The sequence below is a fragment of the Rana temporaria genome, chromosome 8, assembly GCF_905171775.1.
Source record: "Rana temporaria chromosome 8, aRanTem1.1, whole genome shotgun sequence".
NCBI classification, from domain to species: domain Eukaryota; kingdom Metazoa; phylum Chordata; class Amphibia; order Anura; family Ranidae; genus Rana; species Rana temporaria.
The window spans coordinates 110,667,200-110,682,632 of record NC_053496.1 but is presented as its reverse complement, the minus strand read 5'-3'; the positions used below and the strand labels follow the sequence as shown (position 1 = coordinate 110,682,632).

At 40.8% G+C, this 15,433-nt stretch overlaps 1 protein-coding gene across 1 annotated transcript in view; it reads left to right on the top strand.

The window, feature by feature from the left end:
- The window catches only part of LOC120908965 (protein NDNF-like), a 43,574-nt gene extending 31,707 nt beyond the window's left edge, over nt 1–11,867 (top strand). The window contains exons 3-4 of the mRNA XM_040320506.1: nt 75–199; nt 5,759–11,867. Coding sequence (XP_040176440.1) covers nt 75–199; nt 5,759–7,113 — 1,480 coding nt within the window. The 3' untranslated portion in view covers nt 7,114–11,867. The remainder of the gene's footprint in view (nt 1–74; nt 200–5,758) is intronic.
- The last annotated feature ends 3,566 nt before the right edge of the window (nt 11,868–15,433 follow it).

Here is a 15,433-nt window from a genome sequence, read left to right as displayed (position 1 = left end):
TATGTTTTTACATATGTATCTGTATTTTGCACGCTACAGTAATCATCATTTTATATATTCATATTTTTTTTCAGGTACTATTTTTCATTGCAAGAAAACAGTTCTCACTTCTCAATCACTGTGACTCCTTGTGATGTACCTATTGAATGGAGTATTCTACAGTACAGAGCATCACATGCATTCCATGGAAAAGCAGCAGGTAGGAATACATATGGTCTTTGGGTAATTATGCTCATATGGCAGTTTTCCAATTAGTTATGCCAGTCCAAGTGCCATTTTAGGGCGTGGCAGCCCATGTTTATGGAACAGTTAACATTGAAATCAGTTGCCAATGCAGGGCATTCCACCATCAACAACAGTCAACTGAATATGCCAAACCACCTAGCTCCCTTTTCAGCAGCACTGCTGCTCTTCTTATCAGTCCCTTCAACTATACTGTATTGCTCAGCTCTGCTGGTTCACTTAGCTCACTTAGCCTTTAGTTGCAGCACCCTCCTGCACACTCCTGGCCTTTGGATATGGATTCTCCAGACACCCCAATAGGAACTGACCTGATTCATGAGACAAGACCTCTTCTAGCTGGGCCCTTCTGACCCTTGGTTGAGACCTCCTGTCTCCAATATGGGAGCTGTCCCCACACAGAGACTGCTCTCTGCACAGGGACATCTATATTCCCTGCAGACATTCAACCCGGGTTGTCTGATCCCCAATAAGGGGATAAGTAACCTCAAAGATGTGAGTACATTATTGCATTTTATCCTCTCTTAATACACTGCAATGAATTATCTGTAAACTATTACACTATAAGGATCTCTCCTATGGCCTCTGTCCTTGTTTTTTATTACCGTATTTTCCGGCGTATAAGACGACCCGGCGTATAAGACGACCCCCTAATTTTCCAGGAAAAATTTTGATTTTGGGATATACTCACTGTATAAGACTACCCCCTTCTTACTGTCTTTCTGGAAGCTGAGGGGGAGCCAGAACCACTGACAGAAACAGGCTTTTTCAAATCTCACTGTGCCATTACATTACATTCCTCACTGTGCCATTACATTACATTCCTCACTGTGCCATTACATTACATGCCCAGACTGTGCCATTACATTACTCACTGTGCCATTACATTACATGCCCAGACTGTGCCATTACATTACTCACTGTGCCATTACATTACATGCCCAGACTGTGCCATTACATTACTCACTGTGCCATTACATTACATGCCCAGACTGTGCCACTGTGCCATTACATGCCCCCACATTGCCATTGTGCCATTACATGCCCCCACATTGCCATCACTTGCCCCCACTGTGCCTGAACTTGTTGCCCCCCCCAGTGCATTAACACTCACTTTTTTCCCCAGCGCTGACAGTCCCCCATGCTGCGATCGTGAATGATTTCAAAGCCGCGCCTTCACTGCAGAGTGTTCTGTGATAGGATGAACAAAAATCTTCCCAGCAGCGCCTCTGTTATGTTTCCCGCCTATCACGGACGTCTTCTCATCTCGTCCGAGGATGAGAAGGCATCTGTGATAGGAGGAACAAAGAACAGAGGCGTTGCTGGGAAGATTTTTGTTCATCCTATCACAGAACACTCTGCAGTGAAGGCGCGGCTTTGAAATCATTCTCGATCGCGATCGCAGCATGGGGGACTGTCAGCGCTGGGGAAAAAAGTGAGTACTTAGACTGTACCCGGCGTATAAGACGACCCCCGACTTTGGATGCATTTTTTTGCATCCAGAAAGTCGTCTTATACGCCGGAAAATACGGTATTCTCTTCTCTCCATATCCTTAGAGGTACCCAAGTAATATCAATTGTTTTCTCATTATGTACATTCTTTGTTTTTCTTTTTTTTTCCGAATAAAATTTTTATTAATCATTTTTTAAACAAAGACAAAGACTTTACAACATGAAAAAAAAACACATTCTTACATTTATAAATTAACCCTCGTGCAACAACATACACATGGTCTCCTTATAATCCCCTGGCTCTTGTTCAAAAGTGCATGGTGCTTCATCCTATCCTCTTCTGCCCTTCTTTGGAGCATTCCCCCTTATTCACTTAAATGACTCTGGGATGAGTACCTATGGGTACGGATAGGCTCCGGGTACAGGGTTTGGTAGGAATGAAAAGATGGAGGGAAGGCAAGAGGGGGAAGGGCAGAGAAAAAAAAATGTACATTCTTTGTTAAATCTCAGTGCAATTCATCTTCTCAGCCTCCTTTAGCCTTTTGCTGTCTACATGCACTCACTCCAGCTGTGGCAGTATGCCATTGCTTTGGGCTGGATTCCTTCGGATAGTAGTGGTAGACCATGTCTGTGTAATGAACACCAACATGGCTGCTTATAGTCTCTTCCACATATGCATATGATGGAGTGACAACACAGGATAGCAATTCAATGGCAGGGACAAAGAATTGTTATTCTATAACAGGAAATGCCAAAAACAAAGAGATTCATGACAGGATTACTAAATATTATTTTAAATTTTGCTGCTGTATATATATATTTTTTTTAAAACTGAAAATTACTGTAGCCAGATGCTTGGCTAGAGACAGAGAATGATTTAGGATACTGTGACTACAGTGCTTTTTGTGCTTCCAATTGACTTCAGCTAAATTGGTTTAGACTACTGCACCTCCATCCACATAGGGGGAGCTGACAAGCAGAAGGAGATCAATAGACTAATGCCGCGTACACACGATCGGTTTGTCTGATGAGAACAGTCTGATGGACCCGTTTTCATCAGACCAAACCGATCGTGTGTGGGCCCCATCGGTTATTTATCCATCGGTTAAAAAAAATGGAACTTGTTTTAAAATTATCTGATGGATACCTAACCGATAGAAAAAAACGATCGTCTGTAGGCACGTCCATCAGTTATAAATCCACGCATGCTCAGACTAAATTAGGGGACGGGAGCGCTCGTTCTGGTAAAACTAGCATTCGTTATGGAGATAGCACATTCATCACGCTGTAACAGACAGAAAAGCGCGAATCGTCTTTTACTAACACAAAATCAGCTAAAGCAGCCCCAAGGGTGGCGCCATTGGATTTGAACTTCCCCTTTATAGTGCCATCGTACGTGGTTTACGTGACCGCGTTCTGACACGATCGTTTTTTTAACCGATGGTGTGTAGACACGACTGACCATCAGTCAGCTTCATCGGATAACTGATGGAAAAATCCATCAGACCGTTTTCATCGGATTGACCGATCGTGTGTACAGGGCATTAATGGTTGTCATTGAATCATGGGAGATGAAGTTTGGGAAAGAAACTTTACTATGGCAGTTAATGGACAATTGGACTAACATTCCCAGTGCAAGACAGGTATAAAGAGAGAGAGAGAGAGAGAGATGTATTTTCACAGGCTGAATACCATTGGATTTCCTCTCTTTGCTGCGAGGAGACCAAGGTGTACACATTACTGTTCCTGTATGCTCCTCAGTCTGCTACAACCCTGCAGTCATGTGCTGAGGACCGGAGTTGTTCCAGCAGTGAGCTGATATTTGAACAGCAGGACTCCTGTTGCTGTATTGCTGGGACTAGTGAGAGGACACTGCTGCCAGTAATCTGTTGCTGATAACAGATACTGAGCACATTGAGGCCCCGTACACATGACCGAGTTTCTCGGCAGAATTCAGCCAGAAACTCGATCGGAGCCGTATTCTGCCGAGAAACCCGGTCGTGTGTACACTTTTGGCCGAGGAAACCGATGAGGAACTCGTCGAGCCAAATAGAGAACATTTTCTCTATTTCCTCGTTAGTCAATGAGGAAACTTGGCTCACCGAGCTCCTCGGCGGCTTCACAAGGAACTCGATGAGCAAAACGATGTGTTTTGCCCGTCGAGTTTCTCGGACGTGTGTACGGGGCCTGAGAAGGGACATGTAACTAACTAGCATCATTGGTTTTGACATTCAGACTTTACTGGGACTTTACTCATGATTGACAGCAGTGAGAGCCAATGGCTCCCGCAGTTGTCAAAAGCCAAAAAGGAGTGCAAGTCCCTGGAGAACCAAAGTTCTCATGGACATCGCTGTATCACGATGGGGTTCGGGTAAGTATTGGGGGGGGGGCTGGAGGGTTGCTGAACACAGAAGCTGTGCCTTTACAACCACTTTAAGCTCAGTTTGATTTTCAGTGAAAAAAGCTTAAACTCAAAATGTTAAGCAATGGCATTTTTTCCCAAAAATGTTTCTCCACTGACCACAGGATGGGCAACTAATTACTGATCTGCAATAATTATTTTATCTCTTTGCTGATTAAATCCATGTACGTCATTGACTGAGTATAATTCATTACCGAAACTGCATAATTTACATTTGTTTTTAGAGATTGCTAAAGTTGAGTTTCTAAACTTGATTAACATTCATGCTGGGTTCATGAACTGACCAGCTCAGCAGGTTTACGTGCTTTGTATTCTAAATGAAGAACATTCTGCTGTATCTGGGGAAGCTTATTTTTATAAACACATTAATATTCTATTTTTCATGTGTGTTTTACCACTTAATGACCCCTTCACGCCGATATACGTCGGCAGAATGGCACGGCTGGGCACAATCACGTACCGCCGGTGTGCTCGTGACCCGGTCTGAAGCTCCGTGACCGCGCCCGCGGGGCCCGCGGATCCGGTGTCCCACGACCGGAGTAAACACACCTTCCCCATTCTTCACAGTGGCAGTGTCTTTGATCGTCTGATATAGGGAAAGATGATCAATGACATCACACGTCCAGCCCCGCCACCCTACAGTTAGAAACACATATGAGGTGACACTTAACCCCTTCAGCGCCCCCTTAGTGGTTAACTCCCAAACTGCAATTGTCATTTTCACAGTAAACAGTGCATTTTTATAGCACTTTTTGCTGTGAAAATGACAATGGTCCCAAAAATGTGTCAAAATTGTCCGATGTGTCCGCCATAATGTCGCAGTCACGAAAAAAAATCTCTGATCGCCACCATTAGTAGTAAAAAAAATTATTAATAAAAATGCAATAAAACTATCCCCTATTTTGTAAACGCTATAAATGTTGCGCAAACCATTCGATAAACGATTTTTTTTACCAAAAATAAGTAGAAGAATACGTATTGGCCTAAACTGAGGAAAAAAATGTTTTTTTTATATATTTTTGGGAGATATTTATTATAGCAAAAAGTAAAAAATATTGAATTTTTTTCTAAATTGTCGCTCTATTTTTGTTTATAGCGCAAAAAATAAAAACCACAGAGGTGATCAAATACCACCAAAAGAAAGCTCTATTTGTGGGAAAAAAATAATGCCAATTTTGTTTGGGAGCCACGTCGCATGACCGCCCAATTGTCAGTTAAAGCGACGCAGTGCCGAATCGCGAAAAGGGGCAAGGTCCTTAACCTGCATAATGGTCCGGGTCTTAAGTTGTTAAAAAATTTGATTTTTATAAACACACATTAATCTTTGGTGTTATTGTGTTTTTGATGTTTGTTGTGTGATTATTTTTATTCCTAACTTGCCTAAAATGTATTTTGAACAATATAAAATGCATATGTTTTATAAGATTTGAAAAGATATGTTTATTTATTGTAATGTTTATTTTTAGCAAGACAATTTTTTTTATTGTTCTTGGCATTTTCCCCAAATTATCTATTCATATAAAGTACTCTTTTTTTATTTGGTATATGGTTTGACCATTTTATTCCTTCTATTGGCTCTCGAATATTGTAGGCATATTATGGTTTGCCTCACATTTTGAATCCATATTATGTTTTTTATTGCAGAAAAATACAGATCATTTGATGACCTAAAAGCTCGATCCTACTACAAGACCGTATCTATGTTCTTCCATTATAAAGGAAACTCAGTTGAAAACTATGTTGGTACATCTTCACATTCTTCAATTTTTGTCCTTGAATTTCTCTCAACAGAGAGAGACACTCACATCTCAGTGTATCTCACAACTGACTTAGCACATGGTAACCTATTTCCCGAGCTTCCAGGAGATCCTCGAATTGACGTCAGTTCAGTCAACCACAATTCTGTTTCACTTGTCTGGAAACCAAGTCCATCTGCCACAAAGCAGAAGGAGAATGTTCAATACTGCGTTCTTGTCAACGAAAAGCATAATTACAAAAGTCTGTGTGCTGCCGACACTGCAATTCGATCTGCAACTAGAAAATGGCAAAAGTTACCAAGTTATCCTATTTCACAATATCTTGATGACCATCATCGGGTTATGCTCCTTTCTAACAGTGATATTAGTGTTATTCAAAGATCCAACAATGTTGATGTAAGGCAAATGTGTATTGGAAACAAAAACACATACACAGTTTCCAATTTGAGCTCCAACACTCAGTATTATTTTGATGTTTTTGTTGTCAATCTTCTAACAAATGCCAGTGCTGCCTACACGGGAACCTTTGCAAAAACCTGGATTGAGCCAAAACCTAAAATTATGTCTCTAAAAGATGGTAAAATAGTTCAAATCAAGTTTGATGGTAAAAACCAAAAAGTTTACAGCTTTCAATATCAGGCAATAAATAAAAAGGTCCAATTCACATTGCAGCCATGCAGGGGCCAAATACGAGCTCAGATATCAAGAAATGGTAAGTTTCTGGTATCAGAAACCATTCAAAATTTAAGACACATAACATTTAAAGGAAAAATGATGGATAAATACTTAGCTGTTTTCAAATCATCAGATGTAATGCCAAATTCTTCTGCCATGATTCAGGCATCGTCACATATCCACAAGACATTATTCCCATTTTTTCCAGCAAGTTTGAAGATTAAATCCTTCAACAAACTTAGAACCTGTGACTCAATAACAATTGCTTGGCTTGGTACACAGGAAAGGAACATGTATTGTGTCTACAAAAAGAAGATTCGAGAAGAAGAAATTCTTAGAGAAACTTCTAGTGTTGACCGATGCTTAGGACCTGAATCCCGGCCAAGATCTGAAAAAGTTCTCTGCAAGTACTTCCACGATATCAATGTCCAGAAAGCAGTGACTACAGAAACTATTGGGGGTCTAGAGAAAGGCACTCCGTACCTATTTGATGTGTATCTTGTTGGATCCTCTGGAATACTGGTTAGATATCAGAGTAAAGTAGTTAAGACTAGAAAAACATGTTAAACGCAGATTTTTTTTTTTAACTTACTAACTTCATAAAACAGAAAAATTTAATAGAAAATAAATTTGCAAAATGTGGGATTTGTTTTTACTTTTCTATAGAAACACACTGAGGTTTGCTACAATTTACAGTATAGAGCTGTTGATAATCTCTTATGTATTTACTGATACCTTTTGTATTTGATCTTTGTCTCTAGTAAAGTTTTGTACTCTGCTTAACATGTTGATTAATATGGTGTGTCTGTTCAAATGGAAACTAAGGTTATTCATGTACGACAAACTAGTACAAGCTGAACGATTTTCAAATCAGATAATTGTCAACTTGTTTGAGCTCAGAGAGGAACAGATATGCATTTCTGCAGAGCTGAATGTTTTTCTGTCACATGGCTTTCTTTTATATGGCTGTCAACATACATTTGGAAACCATATATTTTATTAAAGAGGAGATCCAGTCTCCTGTGAAGAAATTAAAAATCAGCAGCTAAAAAAACTGTAGTTACTGACTTTAAAAAAAAAAACAGCCACTCAACTGTCTCACGATCCAGCGGTGGGCTCACACCAGCCGGTTTCACCTGCCATCGTCTTTCCTTTGCGCCAATAACTTAATCGGAGACACCTAACTGTGACAGCTTGCAGCTTCACAGCTAGGTGCCCACTGCACATGCGCGAGCAGTGCTGCGCATTGTAAATGGTCCCGCTGTCTTCTGGGACCTGGAACGTGTCCCAAAGACTGCAAGGGGGGAGGGAGGCAGGAGAACTTCCGCTTCCGATCGCCTAGGCAGTGGGAGAAGATATGAGAGTGGGTACCTGTTAAAATCGGGTACCCTCCCCTCGCTCCTGTCTCCCCCTCACTCCTCAAAAGTGCCAACTCTTCAAGAGGAGCGGGGGACGAGTCCTTAAAGCAGAACTTCCCCTTTTGGGTGGAGCTCCGCTTTAATAAAGGCATTTCAATATTAAAGTATAATTATAGTTCTAAAAAGACTTTCCTGGGCAGTCCTCTTTCAAATGAAGTCTCAAAAAGTAAAGGTTTGCTATGTTACAGGGAACATCTAGAAATTATATTGGTGCTACTGACTTGGACACAGTTGCTTGTCCTACATTGACAGGCATGTAGGTATACTACATGCCTGTCAATGTAGGACAAGCAACTGTGTCCATTTACACGCTGTATTTCTATAGACAGACTTACAGTACATGGGCTGTCTGTACAAAGCACCTGGCTGCTCCTATCACATAAACAAATGGCCCAATCACAGTGTATGGGCCTCAGCACCCATGTAAATGAGGCCTAAACAGTACCCTGAAAATTGTACACTTTGTCTGTAATTCTAACTGAAAAATATATGTGAAGATGCTTGGGGACTGCTATGCCAACAGCCTCATAGATGTATATATCTGCAGTGTAGTTGATGCTTGGACAGGCTGACAGGCATTGAGTCAGTCAACATGCTTGGGACAAGCACAGGGCTGAATTTCCCATTAGGCCTACAGACGTCTACAGACGCCCTTCCTAGGCGGGCGCCCGCCTGTACATGCAGGGCATTAGGAAGATGCCTTAGGTAAAATGCACTTCCCCCCTATCCAGGCTCCCTGTGTAGACAAAACTCCTTTCACCAACCCTGACGACAGGAAGAGGCGACCAATAAGAAAGGAGAGTCCACCTGGGGGGGGAGAGAAACGGCAGCCAGACGAGCAGGTGGAAGGGGTGATCAGACACAGCTGACCACTCAGATTAGGGAGAGCCCACTGTTATGGCATGGTCAGCGGAGTGATAAAACTCTCTGCTGATCTCTCTTCGATCCTGACACTTCTGCTGACAACTGATGCTTGCCTTTGTCCGCCTTGCTGTCACTTGACCTCCACTTCTCTCCCTCCTGGGCCACTTCAAAATTCTCTCCCTTTAGGCTTCTGATATATAAATCTTGCCCTGGACAAACATAGATCTATACTCAGACAAGATCTATACTCAGACAAAAATGTTCTGAATGAATCTTTTATGATTCTATGTTTCCCTGCCAAATCTGTCACTGTTCACATTCAATTTGCAGTGTAATTTGTATTCAGTTCTAAGCATTTTTATACTGAGTAATTATAACTATTTCCAATATACAGGCACAGAGAAGTGTGGATATCTGGTTATTTATTTGGCAGATCAGTCTACAGATAATTGTTACTTCAGTGTTTGATGCTGGAGAGTTTCTTTCTATTTCTCATGCTCAATGTAACTGTCGCCATATTAGTGCATTTGCAACAACACAGTTTAGTACTCTTCGTGATACTTTATTTTATTTGCACTAACAGTTCATTTTTCAGGACAGGCTTTCAGGGCCTAGTAGGTTTTGTCCAAAAAAGTAATGGTGAGCGCTAGCAGTGAGGGCTATGCTCTTGATCGCAAAGTTTTTCACATCTACTATGGCAAGAATAAGGAGGTTCAATCCTTCTGTTGGACTTTTACTTTATCTGATGTGATGCAAAAGGGAACAGAAGAAGTGGGAACACTATTGTGGATATGGGCACCCCAAACTCCCCAATGAGCAGAAATAGAACCAGAAACGATGGAGGTTATCCAATTGTTAGATCTGCCATAAGATATTAGAAATCAGTGGGTGATTCATCCCTAAAGACTGTACTTAGCTATGAAATATTACTTTTAAATAGACTGACTTATTGATAGAAGCCACCCCTGTTGATTATTTGGCAACAAGAGCATGAATGTAATCCTGATTTCTGCATTACTCTGCGGTGTTCAACAACACAATGTTTTAGTTTTACTATGTAGCACTACCCCCCGGAGTCATTTTTCTTCATTCATTCCAACACAAAAAAAAGTCCTTGGCTTGTTTTTGTTGTTTTATTAGGAGATGATCATTTGGATGGGGTAGGGAATTGTGGGATGCCCAACTTGAAAATGTTGAAACACAGAACCAGGAACAACTTCCTCACTATTTACAAAAGTCCTCTTCTTCCTTCCTCCTGCACAAACTTGGTTTCCACAGCACAACACCTGCTGCTCGCTCTTGTTGGAACTAGCAGGATATTACTAGTTCAACAAAGGCCCATACACACAAGAACACTCAATCCTATGACAAAAGTAGCCCAGTTAGAATGAAAAGCATGATATTTCTCCTTCTGCTTCCCTGTGGCCACTAATCCCAGATCCACTTGGTTGCAGAAAATTCTAGCCCACCTGGTTGTCACCAGCCATGCCTGGCTGATCTTCCTCACAGTGCTCCAGTCTGACTTTCTGCCCCAGTCCTGCCCGACTGGCTCACACACATGGAGACCTTCCAGGGCAAGGTTAGATGAAGACTTGGCACTACATGGTCTTCAAGAAAGCACTGTAACATCTGTCTTTCCCCTTGTCTTGTCCCTGCACCGTGTTCATCTACTCACTGTATCTCCTTGCTCTTTTCAGCTGCCTCTCCGGCATGAATCCTTCCACCTCCTGTGTTAGGATCCAGCCTTACTGAGCTCCCAGCCTGAGGTAACCCCCCTCCCCCGGGTAAGTTGTCTCTCAAGGGCCACCAACTGCCTCTCCTCAGCACTGCTTCTCCATCTTCCACCCGACTCCCCTGCTAGCATGGCTCAGGTCTATTTATGGGGATCCCAGTTCCCTGGCAGCCCACTGCTGGAGATTGTCTGAAAGCCCATGAATATTCAGGAAGCCCCTCCTAACCCCTACCTTCCTGTTCTAGAAGTTTCTCCAACCCTCCAGCTACCAGGGGGAGGCACCCGAGAGCTGGCAGGATGAGTCATCCAGCCCTGGCCTCTAGTAACCCTGACCAAATTCAGTTACATAGTTAGTCAGGTTAACAAAAGGCAAAAGTCCATCTAGTTCAACCAATAATATTTCAGTCACATGGGTTTATTCCTGGCCATAAATATGCTTTTAGCTACTCTCACTTCTACTAGCACACACTAGAGGGTGCTACATACACATGGCAAAATCTCTTTAAATCTGAACTCCTGGCAAACTGCTAAGTACATAGTTCAAATGTATATATGGAAGCTGTTTTACCTGTATATCCAGTATCCCGTGGTTTAGACAGCCCTGATAAAACATTTACCCTAGTGACCTTACCTTTCCTTGCTTCAGAGAAGCAACACATCTAGGCCCCCTGCCTGCCCCATCCTGTGATTGGACAGTGAAGTAGCAGCAACAGATTTCTGAGGTAATTTCTTTGCATACTGCTCTTATCTGCATTTTCTTTGTCAGCTAATATGAATGCAGCACACCTGATTCACTGGTGTTTATTTGTCTGGGAATTCCTATATAAATAGACTTAAATATGCATTAATAAGCTACAGTGACAAAACAAAATGAAACAACTAGATAGAATTATATTTTCCCCCCCCCCCCCCCCCCCTGATAAAATCAAGCAATCTCCACTAGCACTAAAGCAATCCACCAAAGATGTTTTGAATGAAATGTTATAGCTGCTGTAGGATCACACATTGTAGCTGCATAGTACATAGCTTCAATGTAGGTTTATTGAAGGATGTAATGTATATATAATTTAGTAAACAATGGACCGTTGCTATTGCAATACTATTTCTAATAGTGAGATATTTGTTGTATTAAAACTGTTACTGCTTTATTGTATTTTTATTTTTCATTTTCTGCATAGCATTTAGTAGTTTAAAGACATATTTATTTCTTGACTGCACTCTTTATTGGATTGCCTGTTTGTATCGTCACTATGTATGCAGTATTTTGTATGTCTATGAATGTTTTGTATTAAATTTTTATAATCCCAGTGTGAGTGCCATTGAATGGACTAATGAAGCACATATTCTGTTGGTACAAAGGTCCAGCTGACAAGTTTTACATCACAGGAAAACTATTTTAATTTGATATAAAAAAAACTGAGGCTGTACCATGTTATTATCATCATGAGTGCAATTATTTTCAAGTAATAGAGAGTTTCTTTGTATTAATAGATACATATTCAGTTTCTGAGAACCTTGCAAAACAGTACTGAAATCCCTCATAAAGTAAAAACAGTGGAAGATACTTTTGCAAATCTTAGCATGATCACTGATTTCAATTTATTATAGAAGACAGTTGCAGAAAAAATAACAAGAAATTGTATCAAATGCCACATGTATGCTGCCATGTTGGTGCAAGAAAAATGGAAAAGTGTATCAGATACTTACCATATTTTTACTTTCCTGGCGCCAATCCATTGCAGCATACATCTGGTCAGTATGCTGCTATGTTAGTGCCAAGAAACTGATATGGAAAACAAATGAAGAACCCATTAAATGTTGCATTAGGCCAGTGTTTCTCAACCTTTTTTCAGCCAAGGCACTCTTAAAAATTATGGACAATCTTGAGGCACCCTTTGAAAATTATGAACAGTCTTGGCGCACCAATTCTAAAATGTAAAACTATTCTTATAGTTTTACATATTGCAGCAACATCCACAAGTCCAAGAAGGACACAAAACATTAGAAGTGATTTATTCTTTCAAAGCAAATATACTTTTGCAAACGGGTACTGACTAGTATTCTAATGTTTCTCCTCAGTTTTTTTCCATTACTTACCAATGTTACCCTGTCGTTGATGGAGAGTGGCATAGGAGAGTCAAACAAGGATGTTATGTAGGAGACCAAAATCCTCCTTATCAACTGATGATGCCATTGGTCATTGGGACGCCGGTGGCTAGAAGGTTGTAATAGTGCACTATGAAAACCTTTGAATCAGTGTAAATAAAAGGCAGCCTTCATCCACATCAGCTTGTATACAATTTTTGCACCCCTGAAGAAACTTCAAGGCACCCTAGAATTAGGTTGCAAGGGGCTGTGAACACACCTCAATACAGGAAAAAATAGGTCCCAATCTATTTTTAAGAATACAACGCACCGCAACACACAGAGCATTTTCACCCGTGTATTGTAGTTTTGCAAAGAGGGGGGAACAATAAAGTTGTATTTTTTTTTTTACCTTTTCTTTAAGTACATCATGGGACACAGGGCATATTCATAAATATAGGGTTAGGTTGCCACCTTCAGGTGACTGGACACGTGCAAAAAATTACAGGAAGTCCTCTCCCAAATTATACATCTTTCATGTTAGCCCAGGCTCCAGTTTTTGTAGCAAGCCATCAACCACAAAGGAAGAGGGACAGGATCTCTGTGTCCCGTGATGTACTCCAAGAAAAGGTAAGACACAAATCCACATATTTTTTTGTACATCCCAGGATACAGAACATCTTCATATTTATAACAATAGGGACAACTCAAAGCAATGGAATGAGAGGAGGGAACACAGCAACCAACCACCAACCACAAGTAGGTCAGAACCTCACACAGTCAATTACAAAACACGCAGACCCCCCCAAAAAAACATCCTTGGTGTTGTGAACATCCACATGGTAAAACTTTGTAAAGTATAAACCGAAGACAGGGTAGCAGCTTTACAAACTTGAGCTACAGACGTCTGATGGTGATTAGCCAAGAGGTTCCACACATAAGACACTAGCAAAAAACTAAAGCCTGGCCTAACAGGGAGAGTTTACTGTATATCAGGGAGGATGCCAGCATAACCCTATCATTAGAAATATGAAGATGCACTGTGTCAGATGCAATAGACAGATTTTTTTCAGGTTTACAATTCTGTTTGTGTCCCCGCTGGAGAGATTTCCCTCACTTCTTGCTCCTGTGGCACCTGTACGAGAAATGGAGGGAACAGCTGTCTGCATATGGAAACACACAGGGGGGAGCAATCATTTATTGATTACATATGTGTTTTTGTTTTTGTCTGTATCCCTGTTGGAGATATTTTTCCCAACATTGTCCTGATGGGAAGTATAGGGAAATCGCTCTAATAGGAGCAGAGGCAGTAATAATGCCATGACAGAGACTCCCAATTCTACCTAAAACAAAGGAAAACATGTTTGTTGGATTTCGATTTTAAAACAGGACACACAAAACAGTATTTGAAAAAAGTGCCCTCTCTTAGCTTCCTGGCAATACGAAAAGAGTTGAAAGATGGAGAAACTGGAAGTCAGTTAAAAAGAAGAAATTACAAAGTTTTGAGTTGTAGCCAAAACAAAGTGAGAACAATGAAGTCAATCAATGCAAACGCCTTTTCATTCATTCAGTACAGTGTAAAAATGTCAAGGCCTACCTACCAAAATATTCGAGATGGCATTTCACTCTATTTATTGGGTAAAATTTCAATTTAAAAAATGAGCTTAAATGTAATAATCCCCATTAGAAAAAATTGCTGCTTGTAAAAAAAGAATGGATTTAACACAAAGAGAACCAACGGCATTTCTGCTTTAGGTAAGGCACATGTCTATCCTTCATATGCTCCTGGCTCAATATTGTCATATCAAAATGAAGATTGTCAAATATCAGGAAGTACCATCAAATGCAATATACCTAAAGCCATTTTTTTTTAATTTACATAAGAGTTGCGAATGGTTAAAGCCACTGTCAATTTTTTGCCATCTTTGCCCAATTGCGGATACTTCCTGTAACGACACCCCGTGTATGACAGGGGTTAAAGCCATTTAGGACATTCCCTTTCCGAGCACCAAGGCAGCTACCGACACTCCAGTCAGGCGAACAAGACCCATAAGAATAATTTTCCCTCAATAACGAGACGAAGCTCCGCATTGATGTTCAAGTAGGACTGACAATCTTTATTCAAATAAACACAAGTTTTATACACAGTCAACAGAGTAAGTGCATCATATTACTCTGGAAATATACCTGTGACCAGACCTAATTAACATGCTAAATACCTAGTTCCTTTTAGCAGCCTGGCTGTCTCCTGAACTTCAATACACATTATCACAGGAATCCTTTCATACAATACAGGGTCAATTAGCCCAAGCCCCCACGAAAGGATCCTTAGAAGTTATTGGTGGGGGGTAATGACATTAGCATCGTTAAGCAATAGACGGTCGGCCTGTTACATTGAACTTCCTGGAACGCCCAAATAACATCTTCATATTTCTTGAGAGATGATGTTAATGAATATTACTGTCCCATTTTAAGTAGTCCAAGATATAATTTCTCAGTCACCCTATACCCCTAGTATAGGGGTATAGGTATACCCCTAATAGACATAGGGTGATTTAGACATAAGAGGTGCAAGGGGAGCTGAAGCAAGGGTATCTCATACTTTCTAAGGAATTCTGGGTTCCATGGGCCCTGCCGTTACATTTACCTCAATTGGAGTTACCATATTTTTCGCTCCATAAGACGCACCTGACCATAAGACGCACCTAGGTTTTAGAGGAGGAAAACAAGAAAAAAATATTCTGTACCAAATGGTGTACTAAAATAATTTTGTTGTACTAAAATAGTA